Raw genomic sequence first — 22,395 nt, forward strand, 5'->3', positions numbered from 1 at the left:
GAGGAATATGATTTAGTTTCAAATATTACTTGTAGATGTCGCTTTCAAATATTTTTTATAGCTTTTGTCGCGACTTTGTTCTGTACATTTCTGTACAGAGTAAATAAATTATTATAATCTACCTTATATGCTAATAATTCTATAATTCTGATCTAATGAGATGAATATAACGTTTTTCCATTATAGTTATAAAAATATTCGATGTTAGCTACCTATCTGTAGGTATCCTTTTTTGCTCGGGTGCAATTACTAACAATTTATCATCTCAGAAAATCATTTAATTAAAACACAAGTATAAGATCAGATTTATCTTCATTTTCTAGAAAACACATCCAACAAGAATTTCTTATATTCTTCTTCTTTGTATGAATACACGATCCTTGCGTTTGCTTCTGCCTTGTCCACGAACGTGTTTGTCGTCAATCCTCTTTTTTGACCTGAAACAAAAATAAGTAGGTACCTACATAATTATTTTTTGTTGTTATTATTGCCAAAAACTTTTCTAAGGGCCCTCGCCCACGGCAACTTTTTATAACGATGTAGTCGTGCTGCTGTAGCGCGTTGGTATCACTTCTGTAGTGCGTTGCAAATGCGACTAATGCGCGTTAGTAGCGATGCTGCCGCTGAAAAAGTCGCCGTGGGCGAGGGCCCTAAACTTAAAAAAAATATCGAAGTCACTTCTTTACAAAAATATTCTAAAGACGTACATAAATTCCGAAGGGATCCCGATCACATCCCCAAGCAGGCTCTGGATTGGAACCCCCAAGGAAAACGCAAACGTGGTTGCCCCAAGCAAACTTGGCGGCGCACTGTGGCAGTCGAGGCGAAGAAGATCGGCAAGACTTGAAGCGAGATCAAACACAGTCATAGCTCAAGACCGAACGCGATGGAGGACTGTTGTGGACGCCCTCTGCCCCATCTATGGGACATAGGACCATAAGTCAAGTAAGTCACATAAATTAATAAATGTAAATCTTATCGATATATAGATTTTAGATGAAATGCACGGGCATATCTTCTGAAGTTGATAAAATTCCACGTCATTACATATATCGTATTGATTATGCGAGTAGGTGGGTGTGGCTCTAGGTAGTTGCCAGAAACGCCAGCTATGGTTACGGGTTCCAATTCCGCGGGGGTCAAATGTTATTCATAAGCTATTCAGCATTAGATATCTTAGTTCATTCGCATGTATGTTATGACTTATGAGCTTATTTATCATTCCAATTACCTAGACTTAAATGGGTAATTGGTGGAACAGTTTATTCAATTTAATACTCAATGACCGAAGCATGCATGCGGGTATGTAACACTCTACAAAGCAGCTAAATCTACACTAAATAATTGCGATACTGGATACGTTCTGCGGTCTGCGTTCAGGTCAAATTGACCGCATCGTATGAACAACATTGTCGGTCTGTATACATTTCGTATTGATGCGATCTGACTTTTTTTTTATCCACAACAAGTAAACTCTTGACCTGATTGTAAGGTATGATCAGGCCGAAGCTGGAAGCGAGCTTCACCCGGAATCCTCAACCACGGAGGAACTGGCTATCTTACCTCTAACTGCCGGAACACAACAATGCTGTTAACATCGCTGTTATGGCGACAGACTTAGCTAAGATGGTGGTAGCTAGCCAGGCGGACTTAAAAAAAGCCCTACCACCAACCAAACCGAACAGAAAAATCTGCCCCCACTGGGAATCTAACCCGGGACCTCTGCGTTTGAAGCAGGTGGTCTTACCACTAGACCACAGAGGTGGTTAAACACACACTGCCACATGCAAAGAACGCATCCAGTGTGACAAATTCTATAAGGTGTGATTGTATCCAAACACTACTCGTAATGCTACTTACCACATAAATTGATATCATGCTTAGAATACTGATACTCGCTGACTAGACTCGGTTTGACCACCACAGCCACAGCTGCAGGGTCTAAAGCGTGCCATCTGTCACTCTTTGGTAGCGACACGCTTTCGAATTGGTTCATAGCCCTGATGATGTCCGTATCTATTGCTCCAAAGACTTCTTCTCTCCATGCCTGGAAAATTCTTTAAATATTCAAAAACTTGGAAACTCTTTTAAAGAAAACATCAATGTGAATAGAAGTATTATACAAAGAATCATCTTGGCCTTTTGTGAACTGCATAGTCATTGAATTGATAGATTTAAATTTTATTAAATCTGTATTTTATTTCAGCCATAGGACGTCCACTGCTGAACATAGGCCTCAACCAATTATTTCCATAATGACCAGTTGGTAGCGGCCTATGGCTAAAATGATGATGATGATGATGATGATGTATTTTATTCTCCCAAATGCTCGGCTTAGTAGATCAGAACATAAAGTATTAGAAGAACAGAGCATAGATTAAAGATTTTTGGAGAAAAGCAGCGTAGCAGGACAAACTTACTGACATCACTGTGATACCTATCTTATGAAATATGTGCTATTGTCTGCTCTGCTATCGACTGTAACTATAATAAAGAAATATCCATACCCTGGTAATATTCAAATGCGTCATAACTTGAGAGAAGGGCAAGAAAGTGACTTTATCGGGATTCGCATTCTTGGCCACTATGTGATAAGCTTCCACGTCCATGTGTGCATTGAACTCCGCATCTGGGTTTTCATCATCTGCAAAGTATTGAAAAAGTTTTTAGGTTACTGGTAACACTGTATAACTAAGTAGCTCAGTTGGAAGAGCAGTTGTCCTGCAAGCGGAAGGTCGTGGATTCAATTCCCGCCTTAGGCAGTTCGATTTTTTATAATATTCAAAACATAGTATAGGTACCAAGGTAGGTGTTATGGTAGAATAAAGACTTGCTTCTTACCATGAATGTGACCTGCAGCCACGTACAAATGGCCCAATCGATCTAGAAATTCTGAATCTGTTTTTATAGCTAACGCTACATTCGTTAGTGTTCCGATAGTGAGTACAGTCAAGTCACCTGTAACAGTAAATTTTCTTACATTAACACTGTAAATGTATAATATTATACCTATTTAAGCTTTCTTATCTTTTTCTTCTTATCGTGTCGACAAAAAACCTACACAGTATTAGCACAAAACTCCGCTACAAGAGTGGCGTTGTCAGCAGCATTAATTAAATCATTTCTTATAAGAACCTGTGACTTACTTTTATAAGTTTTAGACAGATCTATAAGTGCTGTTACAGCATTCTTCTCCTGTGCTGGCACTAGGTCATCAAAGTTGAGGCCAGAGTCTCCAAGCCCATCATTTCCAAACCACGCCCCAGCGTCGGGGGTTGTCACCAGTGAGGATTTAGACCCTCTAAAGATTGGAATCTGGAATACAGATCCCTATTACTAAAGGATAATATTGATGAAACTCTTTATTTCATTATAAGTTCCTATATTCTGCCTCCAGGTACTACCTTCACCAGATCGTTAGAACACCTGGAAATACCTGGATGCGGGCATCGCAGGATCAGTCACTGTGGAAATCCTTGGAGGAGGTGGAAATCTTTGTCCCACTCCTGGACAAATTGGCGTCATTTGGCTGAAATGAACGAATGGACCTTCTGTCTACCATTCACGTGGTACTTAAAGTTAATAAGTTTTTTAATGCAGTACCGAGCTAATATAAAGTTACTTACATCTTGTCTGTCAGCTATTCTAAGTATTCTTTGGTTATTGAAATATACGTTATGTTCTGGTGTATTCCCGTTTGCAGTTGTTAGTCCCACCAGCTTTGGCCTGGAATCATGTTTGACAGTAAGCTCTAGGATAAAGGAAAATGAACCTTAAAATGTTTAGTTATTTGGGCTGAAATTGCCATATCAGTCTCTTATGAAATGCTGATTGTATAAAAATAATGTGCCTTTATTTGTTATCTTTTTGAGTTATAAATACAGTTAAGTTATTTCTTTCAGATAAATTACTTACAGCCTTGACCTTAAAGATAGAGTTAATTCAACTTTTATATCATGTTGTAGGTATTTTGATAAGTTGTAGAATTTCAAAATAACGAATGAAATGTATTTACAGTGATAAAAAAAATCCATTTGCAAACATTTTCAAAGAATACTCTTCTCAAGGCCTTTTCAAAGGTTTCTCAAGAAGAAAGTTGACTTTACTGGTAATCAAACTTGGGACTTACCCGTCGAAGTGTTTCTCATATAACAAGGTGAGGAATATAGCCATTGCGTCATCACCGCCCGCATCATTGTCAATTACTAATTTACTTTTCTTTACTTCAGAACTGAAAATCAACAATAAAAAGTAACACAGTCACACAGTCACAGCACATATGATTAAACATTTTGTGGCAAAATAACAACTATTACTAACTACATAAGATGCTACAGTATTTAACTTGTACTGTCGTCTGTAGGTACTTTCATTGAAAGGATAGCTTGTTGACCGACTTCAATAAAAGGAGGAGGTTCTAAATTCGGTCGGTTTTTTTTGGTAATAATAACCCAATGCAATGTAGAGAAAGTGTACTTTAGTACCTATTCTTTCAGTCTTTTGGGATCTTAACATAATATTATTATTTTTCTTGCTTGCATTATTTAATGATATGAATAGTCAATAATTATCATTTCAAATACTTTTTTTAAAGGATATTACTGACGATGGATCTCGTTTCATTAATTTTGTTTTTAAATATACCTATTAATTACGAGCTTTTATTGTAATGTTTAATTTGCTATTTTAAATTGTCAAAAGAAACTAAAATATTGACTTACAAATCAGCTGCAGTAACACACAAACAAACAAATATTATTACTCTCAGCATATTACAAATTTACACACGCGTGTTTTGTTACGTATCTCAAGATAAACTACACTGTATCAGTAATCTCTGCCCCACACAATTGCCCCGTGATTTGTGAACTTGACAGTTGTATAGCCAAACGAGAACAAACACCCCATAAAAATAAGAACTCAGAAAAACCAACACAGTCTGCCTACAAGGAGGCATAGCGTGAGCTCACGTTATAACTGCATATTTGGAGGTTGGAGGTGTTGATGAATGATGAAGGTGCTCGATGAATAATACAAAATATATGCATCATCATCATCATTTTAGCCACAGGATGTCCACTGCTAAACTTAGGTTTCCCCAATAATTTCCATATCGCTTGATTAGTAGCGGCCTACATCCAACGCCTTCCTATGATCATGAGGTAGTCGGTCCACCTTGTGAGTGGACGTCCCAGGCTGCGTTTTCCAGTGCCTGGCATCCACTCCAAAACCTTGCTGCCCCATCAGCCGTCAGATCTGTGTACTATGTGCCCTGCTAATAGCCACTTCAGCTATCTTATCCGTCAGGCTATTTGTGTAAGATATCTTCCACAAATTGTAGCGGCTACTAGCGATTTAACGTCTATAAAATGAATGTGCTGGCTGTTCTAAATAAGAACATAAATATTTTGATAAAAAATGTAACGTTATCATATTTTTTTCTTAACTTATCATAATCGTAAGGGATTGAGTGACTATTGCACAGTAATGACGACCAAAGGGGTCTAAGCCTAATCGTTTAGTGATAAATACATTGTTTTTTTTTAATTATTCATAAGTAATTTATTTTTAAAAAGGTAAAAGTGCAGAAAATAAATCAGTACTACTCTAACCCTACCACTGCTTCGGAACAATAAATGGGCCAGTGTTAAGAAGAAGCAGCAAGAAACTTAGTCGAGCTCGGCCAGCGAAAGGTCGTGGGTTCGATTCCCACCTTAGGCAGTTCGATATTTTCAAGTTATTTACAAGAAACTTTTGCCCGTTTTCACCACCAAAAAACGTCAAATTTGAAAGAGCTCTTACACTTGTAAAGTACGTAGTACATTATAACTCAATGCTTGTAAATTCCGATCGATCAGAGTATTAGACCGATAACTGTTATAAATAACACTCTAGTTTGATATGCACAAGTAATTAAATAATATACATTACAACATAGTCATTGTCGATGTAGAGACATCCAAACTCGCAGATTATAACAAAAATACTTACTTTGTCGCAGCATCCATTGGAGTTAAGAATAGATGTTTATCACTTTGAGCAAGATGTTCTTACAAAACATTCACTTGTACACTGTCTCTAACATAAATCTCAATTCATAAAACGTCTCTATAATTTCATATTTCTAACATTTCTGACAAATAACCTCAAAACGAAGAGTGCAATGACTCAACAACAGCCCGTGTTATTTGTGATATCAGCTGTTAAACTGTTAGATCTTATCTCTTAGTAACAAAGCTCAATTCGTGTCTAAAATTTGCATTCATATAGGTCTCTGTTTAACTGGTGAACAATACCACAAAATATAACAGAAGGTAAACTCATGTATGTACCTCGCTTTGCATACCTCTCTCGCTCGCACGCTCGGCCGTCGCGCTAGGGTTGTCTTGTCATGTGTTGCGTTTATTTCGTTATGATAGAAAAATGTTACTCTTAATACTATGCAAGAAAGACAATAACAGATATCCACGTATACTTATTTATATTTAGTACGTTATTATAGTAATAGTTTGCAAACAAATACACGAGAAGGAAGTAGTATTTAGTTGAGTGGTTGACACTATTATCCAACTACTTATCCCAACTATATTATATATTATAATATTATAAATGCGAAAGTAACTCTGTCTGTCTGTCTGTCTGTTACGCTTTCCCGCTTAAACCTCGCAACCGATTTTGATGAAATTTGGCATAGAGATAGTTTGAGTCCCGGGAAAGAACATAGGATAGTTTTTATCCCGGTTTTTGAAACAGGGACGCGCGCGATAAAGTTTTTCTGTGACAGACAAAATTCCACGCGGGCGAAGCCGCGGGCGGAAAGCTAGTAATATTATAAATGCGAAAGTTTGGATGTCTGGATGTTTGTTGCTCTTTCACGCAAAAACTACTGAACGGATTTTGATGTAACTTTACAGTATTATTGTTTATAACCCTGAATAACATATAGGCTATAATTTATGACGATCTGTGACAAACTAAATTTCACGCGGGTGAAGCCGCGGGCAAAAGCTAGTTATCCAATAATTCCTAAAACCTCTCTAAAACAATTCGATATTCCTAATAATTGAGTTGGCTTTCAATTTCAATTGAAATTCAAATAAATAACTTACTTACCTCCCCGAATCAACTGGTAATTTAAAAAATGAAAATTCGGTATTTAATTATGAGTTTAAGCAACCAAATACCGAACAATTATAATACGACTTTTTCTGTTCACTCATTTTCGTCAATTTCGCAAAACAAAATAATATCATAGGCGGTTGACCGGCGCGTGACTCAAGCGAACCACAGCGAACGTGTGGCGAACGTCTGTCGCGCCACGTCGCGCTCGCATTCGTCCAAGACAGTCTTGCTAGAGCGGTGTCTATGTGTGCGTGGCTCGAGCGCGTTTAGTATGGAGTTTGTCTTCTGTTATATTTTGTGACAATACTGTTTACGTTTGACATTGTATCCTTGTCCTTTTCTTACATAATGCGTTAGAAAGAGACAGATTTCGCCTCTCGCCTTGATAATGGCATTTTGTATAAATTTATCAGTCACGTGGTATTTAGTTCGTGTTAGAAAAACTAAAAGTAGAGATAAAATAATAAAAGTTGAGGTAGTTGCAGAATGTAAATAATAATAATGAAAATGTATGATTTGCATGTTTGTGGTATTATTTTATGTTTAGGGTACAAAATAAGATATGTTTTTTTTGTTTAATGACTTTTTATTTTACTTTTGTCCAAAAAGGTCAAGTAAAAATTGTTGATATTCGGCGTCTTTCATTGAATAAATCATTCTGACGTTTGCATGTTCTTTTTCCACAATCGTGTTTGTATTTATCCCTCTTTTATCTCCTGAAAAAACAAAACAAAACAGTAAAATTGGGTATTTCTTATGAAATCTCAAAATTTGAGATTTTATTTAAATTTCTTTTTTTTTACATAAACTTAGATATTTTTTGCAGAGATCAGAAAAGGTACTTTTAGAGATCTCTCCAGGGGTATTGGTCTTCCATATTTTTTTATATTTTCTATAAAAAATGAGGTTTTAAAAAAATAATAAATGAGGGAATGATTAACGGAGTGAGGGAATGATTTATTATTATATTATAGTAAAAAACAACATGTACAAATGGCATATGGCATGCTTTAAGCATTGACAAGTATTTCGGGTATTCACTAGTCTAAGTTTTTACTTGAACTTTCGCTTTTTTCTTTAAATATTTTAATCTTTCTTTTTCCCGTAGTTTTTTCAAAGATTCAGTATTATTTTTCATTTTTCTCGCCTTTTTCTATCGTACTCTTTCTTTTTTATTTATTTTTTTGCATCACTCAACTTCTTTTGTCGTGCTATTTTGCTTCCACATACATGCACCTCTTTTAAATTAAATACTTTGAAATACAAGTTGCATGAAATAAATAAGCCTAGGCGCAGACCATCGATTTTTCGTCGGCCGATAGTTTAGTCGGGCAGTTAATCAGTATGGGCATGTATGGAAGTTCGCACATTACGCCGATTTGATTTGGCCGACTAAATAGTTGAATACGATTCCCAACTGCCTTCCAACTAAAGTATTGTCTAACTATCGGTCGATAGCTTGATCAGACGGCGCTCCTCTACGCGCGCGCAGACTGGCCGATTTTTCGTCGTCCAACTCGGCCGATAGCTTCAGTTTGCTCCTCGTTTTTGGCGGGAAAGGTTATTATTACTAATAATTGATTTAAATAGTTATTACTCTCGATTTCACTTTTTCATGATCATTTCCCTTTCATCATCATCATTTCAGCCACAGGACGTCCACTGCTGAACATAATCCAATGACTTCCATATCGCACGGTTGGTCCCGGCCTGCATCCAGTGCCTTCCTGCTACCTTTATCAGGTCGTCGGTCCACCTTATGGGTGGACGTCCCACGCTGCGTTTTCCGGTACGCGGCCTCCATTCCAGAACCTTGTTGCCTCATGCCGTCAGTTCTAAGTACTATGTGCCCTGCCCACTGCCACTTCAGCTTGCTAATCCGTCGGGCTATGTCAGCGACTTTAGTTCGTTTACGGATCTCCTCATTTCTGATTCGATCTCGTAAAGAAACACCGAGCATAGCCCTCTCCATAGTACGCTGTGCAACTTTGAGCTTCTGTATAAGGTCTATAGTGAGAGGCCACGTTTCCGAGTCATCACAGGATGAACACGGACAAAACGAAGCTTATGTCGAACGTCCATGTTACGCTCGATTCTTGAGATTGTTTGTTGACAAGTATGTCTACCTTGGACAAACGATTCAGCTAGGTAGGTCCAATTTCGAGAAGAATTAGGTCAATTTCCTTTTCATGATGTATAAATTTGAGATGATTTTTATTAAACTTTTATCTTTTATGTAACAATCTGAATTTCGAGCAGTTGAAGCCGCAGGCATGAGTTAATTTGGTATAGAAAAAATTATCGACTTGGCGGGGGCACTGCCGTGCCCCCAGATAATATTTCTGGGAAACAATCTACGCGACTGATCTCTTCAACAGCTCTCTATCGAATGAAGCAATCGGGCCGATTTTAAATCGGCGGTCTGCGCACCCACGCCCGATTCAACTGTTTAGTTGAATCAGTGTGAGCACTGAGAGCCCAACCCGACTAAACTATCGGCCGACTAAAAATCAACGGTGTCTAAACAATCTAAAAAACCGCAGATTCCTGGATAAATCATTCCCTCACACGACCGTCATTCCCTCACTGCACTTAGAAGTGAGGGAATGACGAATTTTAACTTAAGCTACAAAAACACCGACACATAACCTCAATTTGCTTGTTACATTTTTAATATGTATTTTACTCCCAAAAACGCATAAAACCAACAAATTTTTATGATAATTATTAAAATGCTTAATACATTAATGTAACGTGAGGTAATGATGGTCATAAATTTAACTTTTAACAATTTTACGCAAAATATTTTTTTACACGAACTAACCTACTGTTGAGAAGAAATTGCCATCTTGAATCATTTGAGAGTGTATCCAGGTACTAAAAACTTAGAGTTGCGTTCCTAAATATCGTTTGACATATTCAGAAATCGAATATTCGTAATAGGATGAGGGAATGATTTTATTTGGCGGGACACATTTAAAATAGAATCATTGTTTTTATAAATTTGTTGTTGTAAGATGAAAGCTTTTATGGACAATAACAAACATCTTTCTTACATATTTGCATAATTTTATTATTAAAAATATTGATATGTCGGCTCGTCAGGGATTCGAACCTCAGATATTGTGGGCGAAATAGGGTATCGTGCAATGAGAATGAGACTTGTGTTCGAACACTTTTAATAATCGTCAGAGTTCAAAATCAGCACTTAGTTCTTAGTACTACAATCTAGACTTCGTCGAGCGATAAAATAGGCACTAGGTGAAACGTGGGACAGTTCCGTGACGATGTCTTCTCTTGTCGGCGTCCGGAGCGAAAGTGAGTTCGATCCGTCCCGCCGTGACCGTTACGACTCTGTCGAAGCGCGCCAAAGCGGTGTTGCGCCGATTCGCCGCTAGGTGGCGCACTTGCGTTTCACTTTAGTGTCCGTACTCATGACCGTCTGCGACACGGCCATCCTGCGTGTCACACGTCCTCGTGTGATCATCTGAAAAAACCAAAAGAACAGCACAGTATCCGCTCGGCCAATCCTATTTCAAGCAACTTATGTGCTTTCAGAAATGAGGAAACTAAACTTTCAGTACTACTAGATACTCTCTCTACAACTAGTTACTCTTTCTACAACTAGTTACTCTTTCTACAACTAGTTACTCTTTCTACAACTAGTTACTCTTTCTACAACTAGTTACTCTTTCTACAACTAGTTACTCTTTCTACAACTAGTTACTCTTTCTACAACTAGTTACTCTTTCTACTACTAGTTTACTATACTCTATCCACTCTTCCAAATAAAAGCCATCCAAATAGATGTCTAGTGTTTCTAACTAGTAACCATAGCTATCTATTAGAAACTACCTAGCTTTTAGGAATCCAATCACTACTATTCACAATTCCTAATAATTGCTACATTGAAGTCACTAAGACCATGACCAAAAATTACTTCAAAAATTGAATGAGTCCCAGGTATCACAATCGCGGTCCACATTTTGCTACCCTACCTCGGGAGCCTAAGTCAATCAACCAATGACTTTATGATCTTAGCTACACACTGCCAGATCCTACTGCACCACCCAGAACTATCGCACTACCGAATTCCCACGGACTACTCAGAGCAGATACCAGTTTCTAATAGGCTACGGCTACGGCATCCTGGTACAATCTCCGACCAAACAATTGAGAAACCTGTGCTTGTAATTAATTAGATGGAACTTAGTCATCCAACTCGTTTCCCTCACAATCTCAATAGGTACTGGGCCTTCAGGGGTTTTCCTAACACGATCATGTGAATACTCAATACACGTTTGTTAATTAGGGATCTTAAAACATAACGGTCACCATCACAGATTTCCACAATTTGGAACGAAGGTAGATGGGATGACTCATTATAAAGTGGGTCAGACATGGCGGGAAAACTCGAAATATTAGTCTCTATTTGCAGTATTGGCTCTGTGCACGATTACAGCGCCAACTAGCGTCCACAACTTTGTGTGCTCTGTCACATTGACATTTAGGTCGTATATTTGTGAAAAAATATCGAAATGAAAAAATAACAAATATTTTCAACTAATAAATTGTTGTGATACCACGATTTGGGTGGAAAAAAGGTTTTGAAATAATTTTGGTCATTCAAATCAAATGAGGTAAGTCCAAAAAGTGTGTTTAATTTTGATTGTGTCAGGGTTTGTTTACTTTATTTATAGTTGTAGTTTTACAGTAAAACAAAAAGAAAAAGCTACTTTAACGGTTTCATTATATAATAGTAAATATATTTAAATGTTCCTGTATCACTAGTAATAAATTAAATATCGTTTTCAGATCGAAATGAGTATTGTTTTGAAGACCGGGTTTGTGAGTTTTACAATATCAAATTCCAACCACAAACCGTATTTAAAAAGGAAAGTTGTTGGTATTGGCTGGACAAGTCCGAGATGTAGAAGAATTAAGAACAAAACAAGGGCAAAGTTCAATAATTCACGCTCTCATCATAAGGCAAACATCTGTGCACAACAACTACAGTGACTCATTTTTGTACTACCACGTTGTATAGTCTAGTTATTTCCAAATTGTAAACGGCTATTAAACCAGCCCTATCGAAAAACAGTCCACTCTTTTATTTAAGTTCCCAGTAGGACCCTTTTCATGCGATTATTTAATGATATTAAAATGTATTATGTAGAATCGCTTTGCCATTGACAGATACATCTGATGACAGAGCTTACATTATTTCTACTTTTGACCACCATGAGCGCTGCGATCGATTATGTTACCCCCACCTAGTACTTCGCACCCAGCGAATAGACGTCTATTCCCACAATCAATTAGAATTTAATACGAAATAATCAACGATCAGTTAGATTTTAACGGATGACTATTCGGAAACGCGGCAGGTGCGATACAGCGAGACACGTACCACACGTACGCTACTATGTACCTAGCGATCGCTTGGTACATTATCAAAACACAATAGAGATTAAGGTCCATCAAAACTCAATAAACTACATCATAATAACTAAGGTCAGCAAAGCAGTAAACAATACTCTTCATCTCCATCCGATTGTTTCTTAAACCATATCACAAACATGGGCTACCTCCATCCGGTACCCGAATACAACACATCATGGGCTACTTTCATCCAGTGCCCAAATAAAACACAATCATGGGCTACCTCCCTCCGGTACCCGAATACAAACAATCCGGTGGACACACAGCGATCGTTTACACCTCCCCGCCAAACACATGCCATTCACAGTCATGGCCGCACTGCTACGGGAAATCAAGCCCGATTTACGCTTACGACTACGAATGCACGGGAGATGCAAGCAATCTGAGTGACTTGCATACTACGATACTGAGAAAAAGAACTTTAAAATAATTGAGCTTTGATCGACTAATCCTTCAACTGGTTTAAGGTCCATCTCCATATGAATGTAGGGGATTCATTATCATCCATGAAAAAGCAATGTACCTCCATCAAGTACACTCATCTACCAAATACTTTATCTAGCATTTTTGTACTACATTAGACACGTCTACCTCAGGCGTTCTAATTTCATTGCAATCCAATGTTCATAATTACACTACCAATCGCTACCATAATCACTGCTATTAAAACATGAAAGTAAACTCTAATTATTTTCTAAAATCGACACTTGATACATTATCAACTCTAATAACATAGAAGTAGCCAGGGCTATGTAACATGATCATTAACTTCAACACTTCAATAATCTTAGTCACTAATAAATTCGTAGGACACTCGAGTATCTCCATATGCCACAGTAATCACCATTACTGAAACTGTACCATTAAGTACCATCACAACACTGTGTGCATCACCCACGGACTACACACTACGGTCTACCAAGACCACGTCCTCTGCCACCGTGTGCATCACTCACCGACTACACACCACGATTTACGGCTCAAGAGCAAACTCGAGTTCCCATTACAGAAAAAATAATCATCATCACCACAACTGTGATCAGCACGTACCTCGACTTCAACTTTAGACTGGTACCTACATAACCCTATGGCATTCTTCTCAATTGATCATGAATAGTAGGTACGCAAGTGCAAAGTGGCAAGGCTGTTTGCTACTTTCCTAAGATGAAATCTTATTTTAAGCTCACCGCCCGTATTCTACTAAACGAGTACCTACAAGGTAAACCGACAAGGAATTCAGGAAGTCTATTTAAGCAATTCTAATAGTTTTAGTCTATTTACATCCGTCACGTACGTCCGTATCGATAATATTCACATCAGTGGTGAACCTACCACCTAGGAATGAAATAATTTCCAATAACATCTTCATTCAATGTAAACTCAGCTGAGGTCACGCGTAATTGAGCACGTGACGTAATTTATTGCATGTTCTTAACGGCCCCTTTTTTTTTGATACCATTTGTACCACTGAGCCAAACCAAAAATTATTTTGAATTAAGATTAAATTATCACTTGATTGGACGTAATACTAATTTGCAAAAAACTACCTTTTACCAGATGGTAAAACATGAAAATTCATTAACTGAAAACTACCTTTGTCCTATAAAACGTACTTTAACGAAAATACTAGAGAAAAGCCAAAAAGTACAAGTGCCGTTCAGTCAAATATAAAGAAAGTATCATGAATAGTAGGTATGTAAGTGCCACAACTTTGAAAGCCATCCCTGTGACTCCCAAATGAGTGAATGTTATCCCTGTAACAATCACTTTCACTAGTAATCATCCCTGTGACTACTATTGCAATTATCCCTGTAACTGCACAATACACCCCAAGTCATCCCTGTGACTATAGGTTTCAAAATAAAGTAATCATCCCTGTGACTACTATTGCAATTATCCCTGTAACTGCACACTACACCCCAAGTCATCCCTGTGACTATAGGTTTCAAAATAATGTAATCATCCCTGTGACTACATTACTAATCGCAATCATCCCTGTGATCACGATATCGTCATAAGTCGAAAGTCTATGGTCCGTCATCAAGTCAAAATTATGTAATCATCCCTGTGATTACATCACACATCGCAATCATCCCTGTGATTACGAACATAGTGGTAGTCATCCCTGTGACTATCACTCAGTGGCCTCTACATCACTAATATCATTACTCAAATCATCGTTATTACTAATCAATCGGCACTCGACTGATGGGCATTCCTCTAATTCTATCGTTAATCATTACACAACATAAAATGTATTCTGTGCTGACTACTTGTGTTTGACCTATACCGGTCATTACAGTAACATTATTGAAACGTCTGCCACTCAATCTTGGCGACAATATTTAACCAACAACAACAAGTATTCAGCAAAAGAATCAAATGAAAAACAATATCGTTCACCCTTGTGATCCAAAGTACTCGCGGGCAACCTCGTTCCGCGCCGCGCCGGGCCAATGTTCTCCACTTGACCGCCGCCGCCGTCTATTGCTGTGAGCTTGACCACCACCCCGCGCCAGTCCAATGCTGTGAGCTTGACCGCCGTCCTGTGCCGGTCCAACGCTGTGAGCTTGACCGCTGTCTCGCGCCGGTCCAACGCTGTGAACTTGACCGTCGCCCCGCGTCATCTATCCTGATTCTTCATTCTTCTGGCCAGTTATATTCCGGGCATACCCTCAGCTCGACTTTGACACCACTGTTCCGCCCTCAGCGCGGTACTAGCCCACCGGGTGAGACGACATTGGTCGAGGCCCAGTGAACGACCAGCGAGCGAGCGGTTCCTGGATGCCAAAGGAGCTTGCCGGTAGTAGGTATAGGTAGGTATGTTCTTATTTTGTTGGTCCAAAATAGCACGTCGCAAATGTTGGCCTCTTCATTAGCGTGTTGGTTCCCATATCGTTGAAAGTGATCTCAATTGCACGATTCGATCCCAATTCTGATGTCGGCTCGTCAGGGATTCGAACCTCAGATATTGTGGGCGAAATAGGGTATCGTGCAATGAGAATGAGACTTGTGTTCGAACACTTTTAATAATCGTCAGAGTTCAAAATCAGCACTTAGTTCTTAGTACTACAATCTAGACTTCGTCGAGCGATAAAATAGGCACTAGGTGAAACGTGGGACAGTTCCGTGACGATGTCTTCTCTTGTCGGCGTCCGGAGCGAAAGTGAGTTCGATCCGTCCCGCCGTGACCGTTACGACTCTGTCGAAGCGCGCCAAAGCGGTGTTGCGCCGATTCGCCGCTAGGTGGCGCACTTGCGTTTCACTTTAGTGTCCGTACTCATGACCGTCTGCGACAGATATATTTCAAGTTAATAGGCATTTTAGTAATAATTTTGTACTAAGGGACAAGGTGAGGGAATGATTTTCACGGTAATAAAGTAGCCATACCTTTTTTTTCTTTAGAGGTAATACGTTTTCTTTTTATGCAATAGTGGTATAGACAGTGTACATTCAAATAAAAAAAAGACTTATGTAATTTAATGCATGTGACTCGGCGGCACTAATGGCTCGGGAATCAAATTTCTCAATTTGATGTGAAATACCCAATTAATTATTTAATTTTTAGCGTTACGAGTCGCATCCTAAACTAATTTGAAAATTATAAATAACTTGAATATTTATAATTTATAAATAAATAAGTTGGAAGAGCAGTCGCCCGGCAAGCGGAAGGTCGTGGGTTCAATTCCCGCCTTAGGCAGTTCGATTTTTTCAAGTTATTTATAATTTTCAAAGTAAAATTAATTATTTTCTTCCTGGTAGATACCTCTTCCTCTAGACCGCTGCAACTCCTGTATAGCCAGGCTCTACAGCTTGACCGCCAACAAATACCCAACCAGTGAAAGTCAAGTTTGTCCCGGGGGAAAGTTAAACTGTAATCTCACCGCAAAGTATGATATCGTTCTGGGAGTACTTATACTCATCAACCAGTTCTGACTTGATGGCAGCAGCGACAGCCGATGGGTCCAGCGATTGCCACCTGCTTCCAGGTCTTCGAAGAGACACCTGTTCGTACTTGTTCATAGCTCTAACGACCTCACTGTCAATAGCACCTAGAGTTTTCTGTCTCCAAGTCTAAAACATGAAATATTAATGTCACGATCACGACTGCGTGAATCTCAACCTGTCACAGAAAATAATAAATGACTATGACGTCTTCTATCTACCAATCCGTGTTATGCGGTTCCAGGGAAGAAGAAGGAAGGGATTGGTCCTATTCTACTCTTAGAATAGGACCAATCCCACTCTTCCCGTGTATATCGTAAGAGGCAACTAAGTTTTTTTAATTAATATTTATTTAATTTAATGCGGTCCTCTTTGAACAACGAAGGATGGAGGATGAAGACCTGTTTCATCGTCATCATCATTTCAGCCATAGGACGTCCACTGCTGAACATAGGCTTCCCCAAATCCTTACCACGTTCCATTTTCTGTTTGCCTCTGGTAAATTATATACGAGTAGGAACCTGCAGTTGACACTAAATAGTCATAGTCATTTATTCCACTAACAATAACATAATGATAGATAAATCAGATTTTTTTTGTAGAGACCCTTGTCTCTATGATCAATCCATGGGAACAATCTGATGATCCTAAACATTTAGTGTGTTTAATTTGTATCGGTCTTGGTGAGATTCATGACGATATTTTAAATTAATGCATAATACTAGATTAAAAGACTTACTCTTGTGTAATTCAGAAATATCTGAGTCTGCGAGAAAGGTACGACGGTAACTTTGTCTGGAGTTGCATTCTTTACAACGATATGGTATGCTTCTGCATCCATTAAAGCGTTGAATTCTGGTTGTGGGTGCATATCACCTGCAAGAAGGAATTTCAACAATTATTATTTTTATAACTGAATAAGGAACGCCCAAAACAGAATTATTTTTTCAAGCAAGAGCTGAAAATCAGTGTTCTGCTCATTTTAGAGCAGTGTCTACACTGAGCTCTCTGCTTTTTTTGCATCGCTACGGCACACTTATACCTAACTTAGCGCAGGATTTTCTTTTTTACTCTTTGTAATGTGCTATATCTTTCATGCTACTCCTGTGTTTATTAATCTTACTTTTTGCTTCTTGTGTGTCAATGTGTATCTATCATCTATCTATCTAATTAGGGAACTATTTTGTGTATTTTTTATTAGAAATATAGGTAAGTAGATGTCCGCTTCAATTTCGGTCTATTACAGACAGTACTTATCACGTGCTTCCACTCTCGCTCCTCCAGTTCCCCCCACTTTCTCCAATCATACTATTTTGCCCCATTGCTCCCCCCTCTCCACTCTTTCTTACACCTCACCTCCGCCTCCGACTCTTCAATTTACCTCCTTGTCATTGTCATGTTAACTTACTGTGAATATGTCCAGCTGCAACATAGAGTTGGGACAGTCGATTCAAAAATTGAGGATCAATTTTTATTGCCAAAGCAATGTTAGTTAACGTCCCAATAGTAACTATGATGAGACAACCTGAAATAAAGACAATAAATAATATTATTATACTCGTATTATAATTTGCATGATCTAAAAGTGTATTTCATAATCGATTTACGTTAGGTACAGTTTATAATAGGTTCATTCAACCATTTATTTATAGGTAGGTACTATGAAAATCACAACTATGAAATAACTTGGTTTTTCTGTGACAAACAATGTTTTTCAAAGATTTTGTTGCTTGGTTGCACCATCTTACCATAACTTTGACAAACGTCAAAGTCAAATTATATGTATACAGAAACACCAGTTAAAATTATAGTTACGGTTAAAGTTAAGGTGATAAAACTCAGCCTTACTTTCCAAAATGTTTTATTTACACTAACAAACATTATCTGGGTCATTGTTTATTATACCTTCATGCATCTTAGACAGTTCTATGAGACGCATGACAGCGTTTTCTTCCTGGGCTGGTCCCAAATCTGTGACGTTCTCTCCCGTGTCCCCAAGACCATCTACTCCATAGTACGCGTTAGTGGAGGGTGTGTGGACTAACGAGGATCTAGCACCTCTGTAGATTGGGATCTGGGGAGTAATCAGGATTTGTATTTAAATCTTATAATCTAGTATGCAGCATTTAAAGTGCGATCCTACTGATCGCCATCGCCAACGCGCACGCAGGCAGCACGCATCAGATTGGCCGAAACTTTAGAATCTCCTCAGAAGCTGGACTGGAACCAAACATGAATACCTCATTGCTACAAAATAAAACTGTCAGGCACCATAACCGGGCAAAATATCAATTTAGTTGCAAAAATTATATGTTGTTGTTCTAAGTGATAGCATTTCAGTAATCACTAAAGCCCGGTCCGTGAGCACGACCCCTAGCTACCCATCCTTATCGCTCGCGCGTAATTATATTGCTGTCGCGACTGTGCGACGGGCGGCCGCAGTGAGTGTGCGAGCGCGATAGCAACATAATTACGCGCGAGCAATAAAGATGGGTAGCTTGGGTTCATTGGACAAAATTCTACGTGCTCACGGACCAGACTATACACTATAGGAAGATTTCATCAAATAGTATCTGGCTGAATTCAATACTACAATAAGAAATTAGAGACTAAGGCTGGGTTGCACCATCTTACTTTAACTTTGACAAACGTCAAAAATCTGTCAAACTCCATACAAAAACCACCGGTTATCGTTGTAGTTACGGTCAAAGTTACGTGCAACTCAGCCTACGTATCTCACTACAATAGTAAACGGTAAAGGAGATGTGAACTTACATCTTGCCGACCAGCGACTTTCAAAACCTTTTGGTTATTAACCACCACATTGTCTTCGAATGTGTTTCCATTACCAGTAGTAAGAGCTACCAATTTTGGTCTGAAAAGATAATTATCTTCTTTACATACATACTTCTTACTTCTAAATACTAACCATTTCTAATAATCGTTAAATAAGTAATTGAAGCACAAAATATAACAGAAGACAAACTCCATACTAAACGCGCTCGAGCCACGCACACATAGACACCGCTCCAAGCAAGACTGTCTTGGACGAATGCGAGCGCGACGTGGCGCGACAGACGTTCGCCACACGTTCGCTGTGGTTCGCTTGAGTCACGCGCCGGTCAACCGCCTGTGATATTATTTTGTTTTGCGAAATTGACGAAAATTAGTGAACAGAAAAAGTCGTATTATAATTGTTCGGTATTTGGTTGCTTAAACTCATCATTAAATACCGAATTTTCATTTTTTAAATTACCAGTTGATTCGGGGAGGTAAGTAAGTTATTTATTTGAATTTCAATTGAAATTGAAAGCCAACTCAATTATTAGGAATATCGAATTGTTTTAGAGAGGTTTTAGGAATGATTGGATAACTAGCTTTTGCCCGCGGCTTCACCCGCGTGAAATTTAGTTTGTCAGATCGTCATAAATTATAGCTTATATGTTATTCAGGGTTATAAACAATAATACTGTTAAGTTACATCAAAATCCGTTCAGTAGTTTTTGCGTGAAAGAGCAACAAACATCCAGACATCCAAACTTTCGCATTTATAATATTAGTTGGATAATAGTGTCAACCACTCAACTAAATACTACTTCCTTCTCGTGTATTTGTTTGCAAACTATTACTATAACGTACTAAATATAAATAAGTATACGTGGATATCTGTTATTGTCTTTCTTGCATAGTATTAAGAGTAACATTTTTCTATCATAACGAAATAAGCTCAACACATGACAAGACAACCCTAGCGCGACGGCCGAGTGTGCGAGCGAGAGAGGTATGCAAAGCGAGGTACATACATGAGTTTACCTTCTGTTATATTTTGTGATTGAAGTGTCTTGACAATAGCAATAATTTGATCTTAATTTTCTTTAACGCCCAGTGTGTTTAATATTCATTATGTAACGAACATAAAAAAGTTACAAACTTATATTAGTAATCTCATGCCCGTTTTCACTATCAATCTCTAATTTTTAAGTGACCCCTATGAAAAAAAAATCCTGTTAAGTGTTACCATAGGGGTCACTTAAAAATTGAGATTGATGGTAAAACCATTTTCACCATCAATCCCAAATTTTTAAGTCATCAATCTTTTAATCACAAATCTATCCCTGGATTAAGCAATAATTTTATCACAAATTCTTCCAAATCAATAGAAAATATTTCTTTATCAGAATGTTTATTCATTTTATCATCTCATTAGGGACGGGAAATAGGCTTACTTATAAGTCAAAAGTATAAGTTTTACTTACCCATTGAAATATTTTTCGTATAAAATAGCTTCAAAAATCGCAATAGCATCGTCGCCGCCTGCATCGTTGTCTATAACCAATTTTAGTCCTTCATATTTTATGCTAAAAAGGTTTCAGTAAACTTTTAGTACGAATAATAAACCTTGTGATCTTAAAACTTTTTGATTGAAAAAAAAAAAGAAAACAAAATCAATACCTATCTGTGCTTGAACACGTTTGTAAAGAACTACAAAATATGAAACATAATAACACAGTTCGCTGGTACATCTCTCAGTAAATGCAGAAACAAGACGCGTATTGATGCAGGCACACGTTATCATAAACTGAGATTTATTAGGGAAATAACATAAATCGTAATCAGTAGACGTGTTTATTTAAATTAATTTATCTAATGTCAAAAGGGGACTCTGTACGAACAGCTGTTTCAAGTGTTACGCTTGACTTACTTTTGACTTATGGTCCTATGTCCCCTAGATGGGGCAGAGGGCGTCCACAACAGTCCTCCATCGCGTTCGGTCTTGAGCTATGTGTTTGATCTCGCTCCGAGTCTTGCCGATCTTCTTCGCCTCGTCTGCCACAGTGCGCCGCCAAGTTTGCTTGGGGCGACCACGTTTGCGTTTTCCTTGGGGGTTCCAATCCAGAGCCTGCTTGGGGATGTGATCGGGATCCCTTCGGAGAGTGTGGCCAATCCAGTTCCACTTGCGGCGCTTGATCTGCTGGTCGATCGGAATTTCGTGGCAGCGTTCCAATAGAAGTGTTACGCTTGGTTTGTAATTATTTACTTATAATAAGCAAGCGAAATTAGGTTTCATGGACATTATCTATCATTCGTATTTCAAAAAATATTATTTACCTACTAGCTTTCCGCCCGCGGCTTCGCCCGCGTGGAATTTTGTCTGTCACAGAAAAACTTTATAGCCCGCGTCCCTGTTTCAAAAACTGCAATAAAAACTATCCTATGTCCTTTCCCGGGCCCCAAACTATCTTTATGCCTTTCATCAAAATCAGTTCATTGGTTTAGGCGTGAAAGCAAGACAGAGAGACAGAGCATTTATAATATTAGTATTGAAGTATAGACTAAAGCCTGGTCCGTGAGCACGTAGAATTTTGTCCAATGACCCCAAGCTACCCATCCTTATCGCTCGCGCGCAATTATGTTGCTGTCGCGCTCGCACACTCAGCTGCGGGCGCCCGTCGCACAGTCGCGACAGCAAAATAATTACGCGGGAGCGATAAGGATGGGTAGCTTGGGGTCATTGGACAAAATTCTACGTGCTCACGGACCAGGCTTTAGTATAAACTAGCTGACCCGGCGAACTTTGTTCCGCCTTAATGGCAATAAATAAGCAGACTTTTTTTTTAATTTCGAACGGGATAAAAAGTATCCTATGTCCTTCTCCTGGCTCTAAACTACCTCCCTGACAATTTTCAGCTAAATCGGTTCAGCCGTTCTTGAGTTATAAGTGGAGTAACTAACACGACTTTCTTTTATATACAGGGTGACAGGTAAAGCGATACATTCCTTGATAGGGGTTAAAGTAGAGCTTATTTGCAGTCATTAAAGTCGTAAGACACTATGTCCGAAACTTGTTCATTTCCAAGTTATTCAAGATTTAAGTATTTTTAAAAA

General features: G+C 38.5%; 2 protein-coding genes and 1 long non-coding RNA gene across 4 annotated transcripts; 1 reads left to right on the forward strand and 2 right to left on the reverse strand.

Annotated features, from left to right (window-relative positions):
• Positions 1-295: 295 nt before the first annotated feature.
• On the reverse strand, positions 296-6,156 carry LOC135084913 (uncharacterized). Of its 2 annotated transcripts, none has more exons than XM_063979669.1 (8): positions 5,992-6,156; positions 4,130-4,231; positions 3,627-3,726; positions 3,147-3,315; positions 2,842-2,958; positions 2,508-2,644; positions 1,861-2,047; positions 296-437 (listed from the first exon to the last, which is right to left on the reverse strand). In XM_063979669.1, the coding sequence occupies exons 1-8, from the start codon at positions 6,006-6,008 to the stop codon at positions 313-315; spliced, it is 954 nt and encodes a 317-aa protein (XP_063835739.1). In that variant the 5' UTR covers positions 6,009-6,156; the 3' UTR covers positions 296-312. The 2 variants fall into 2 exon arrangements, with proteins under 2 accessions (XP_063835739.1, XP_063835734.1); XM_063979664.1 differs by lacking the exon at positions 5,992-6,156 and adding an exon at positions 4,722-4,821.
• Positions 6,157-7,706: 1,550 nt separating this feature from the next.
• LOC135086907 (uncharacterized) lies at positions 7,707-21,117 on the reverse strand. Its single transcript, XM_063981730.1, has 8 exons — positions 20,962-21,117; positions 20,766-20,867; positions 19,285-19,384; positions 18,415-18,583; positions 17,918-18,034; positions 17,249-17,385; positions 16,449-16,638; positions 7,707-7,838 (listed from the first exon to the last, which is right to left on the reverse strand). Exons 1-8 carry the CDS (start codon positions 21,030-21,032, stop codon positions 7,714-7,716), a joined length of 1,011 nt encoding a protein of 336 aa, XP_063837800.1. The 5' UTR covers positions 21,033-21,117; the 3' UTR covers positions 7,707-7,713.
• Positions 11,522-12,222, forward strand: LOC135086901 (uncharacterized). The gene is made up of 2 exons (XR_010260640.1): positions 11,522-11,762; positions 11,938-12,222. It is a non-coding gene; the product is annotated as an uncharacterized LOC135086901 (long non-coding RNA).
• Positions 21,118-22,395: the final 1,278 nt, after the last annotated feature.

Source organism: Ostrinia nubilalis, chromosome 2, assembly GCF_963855985.1.
Source record: "Ostrinia nubilalis chromosome 2, ilOstNubi1.1, whole genome shotgun sequence".
Lineage (NCBI taxonomy): Eukaryota > Metazoa > Arthropoda > Insecta > Lepidoptera > Crambidae > Ostrinia > Ostrinia nubilalis.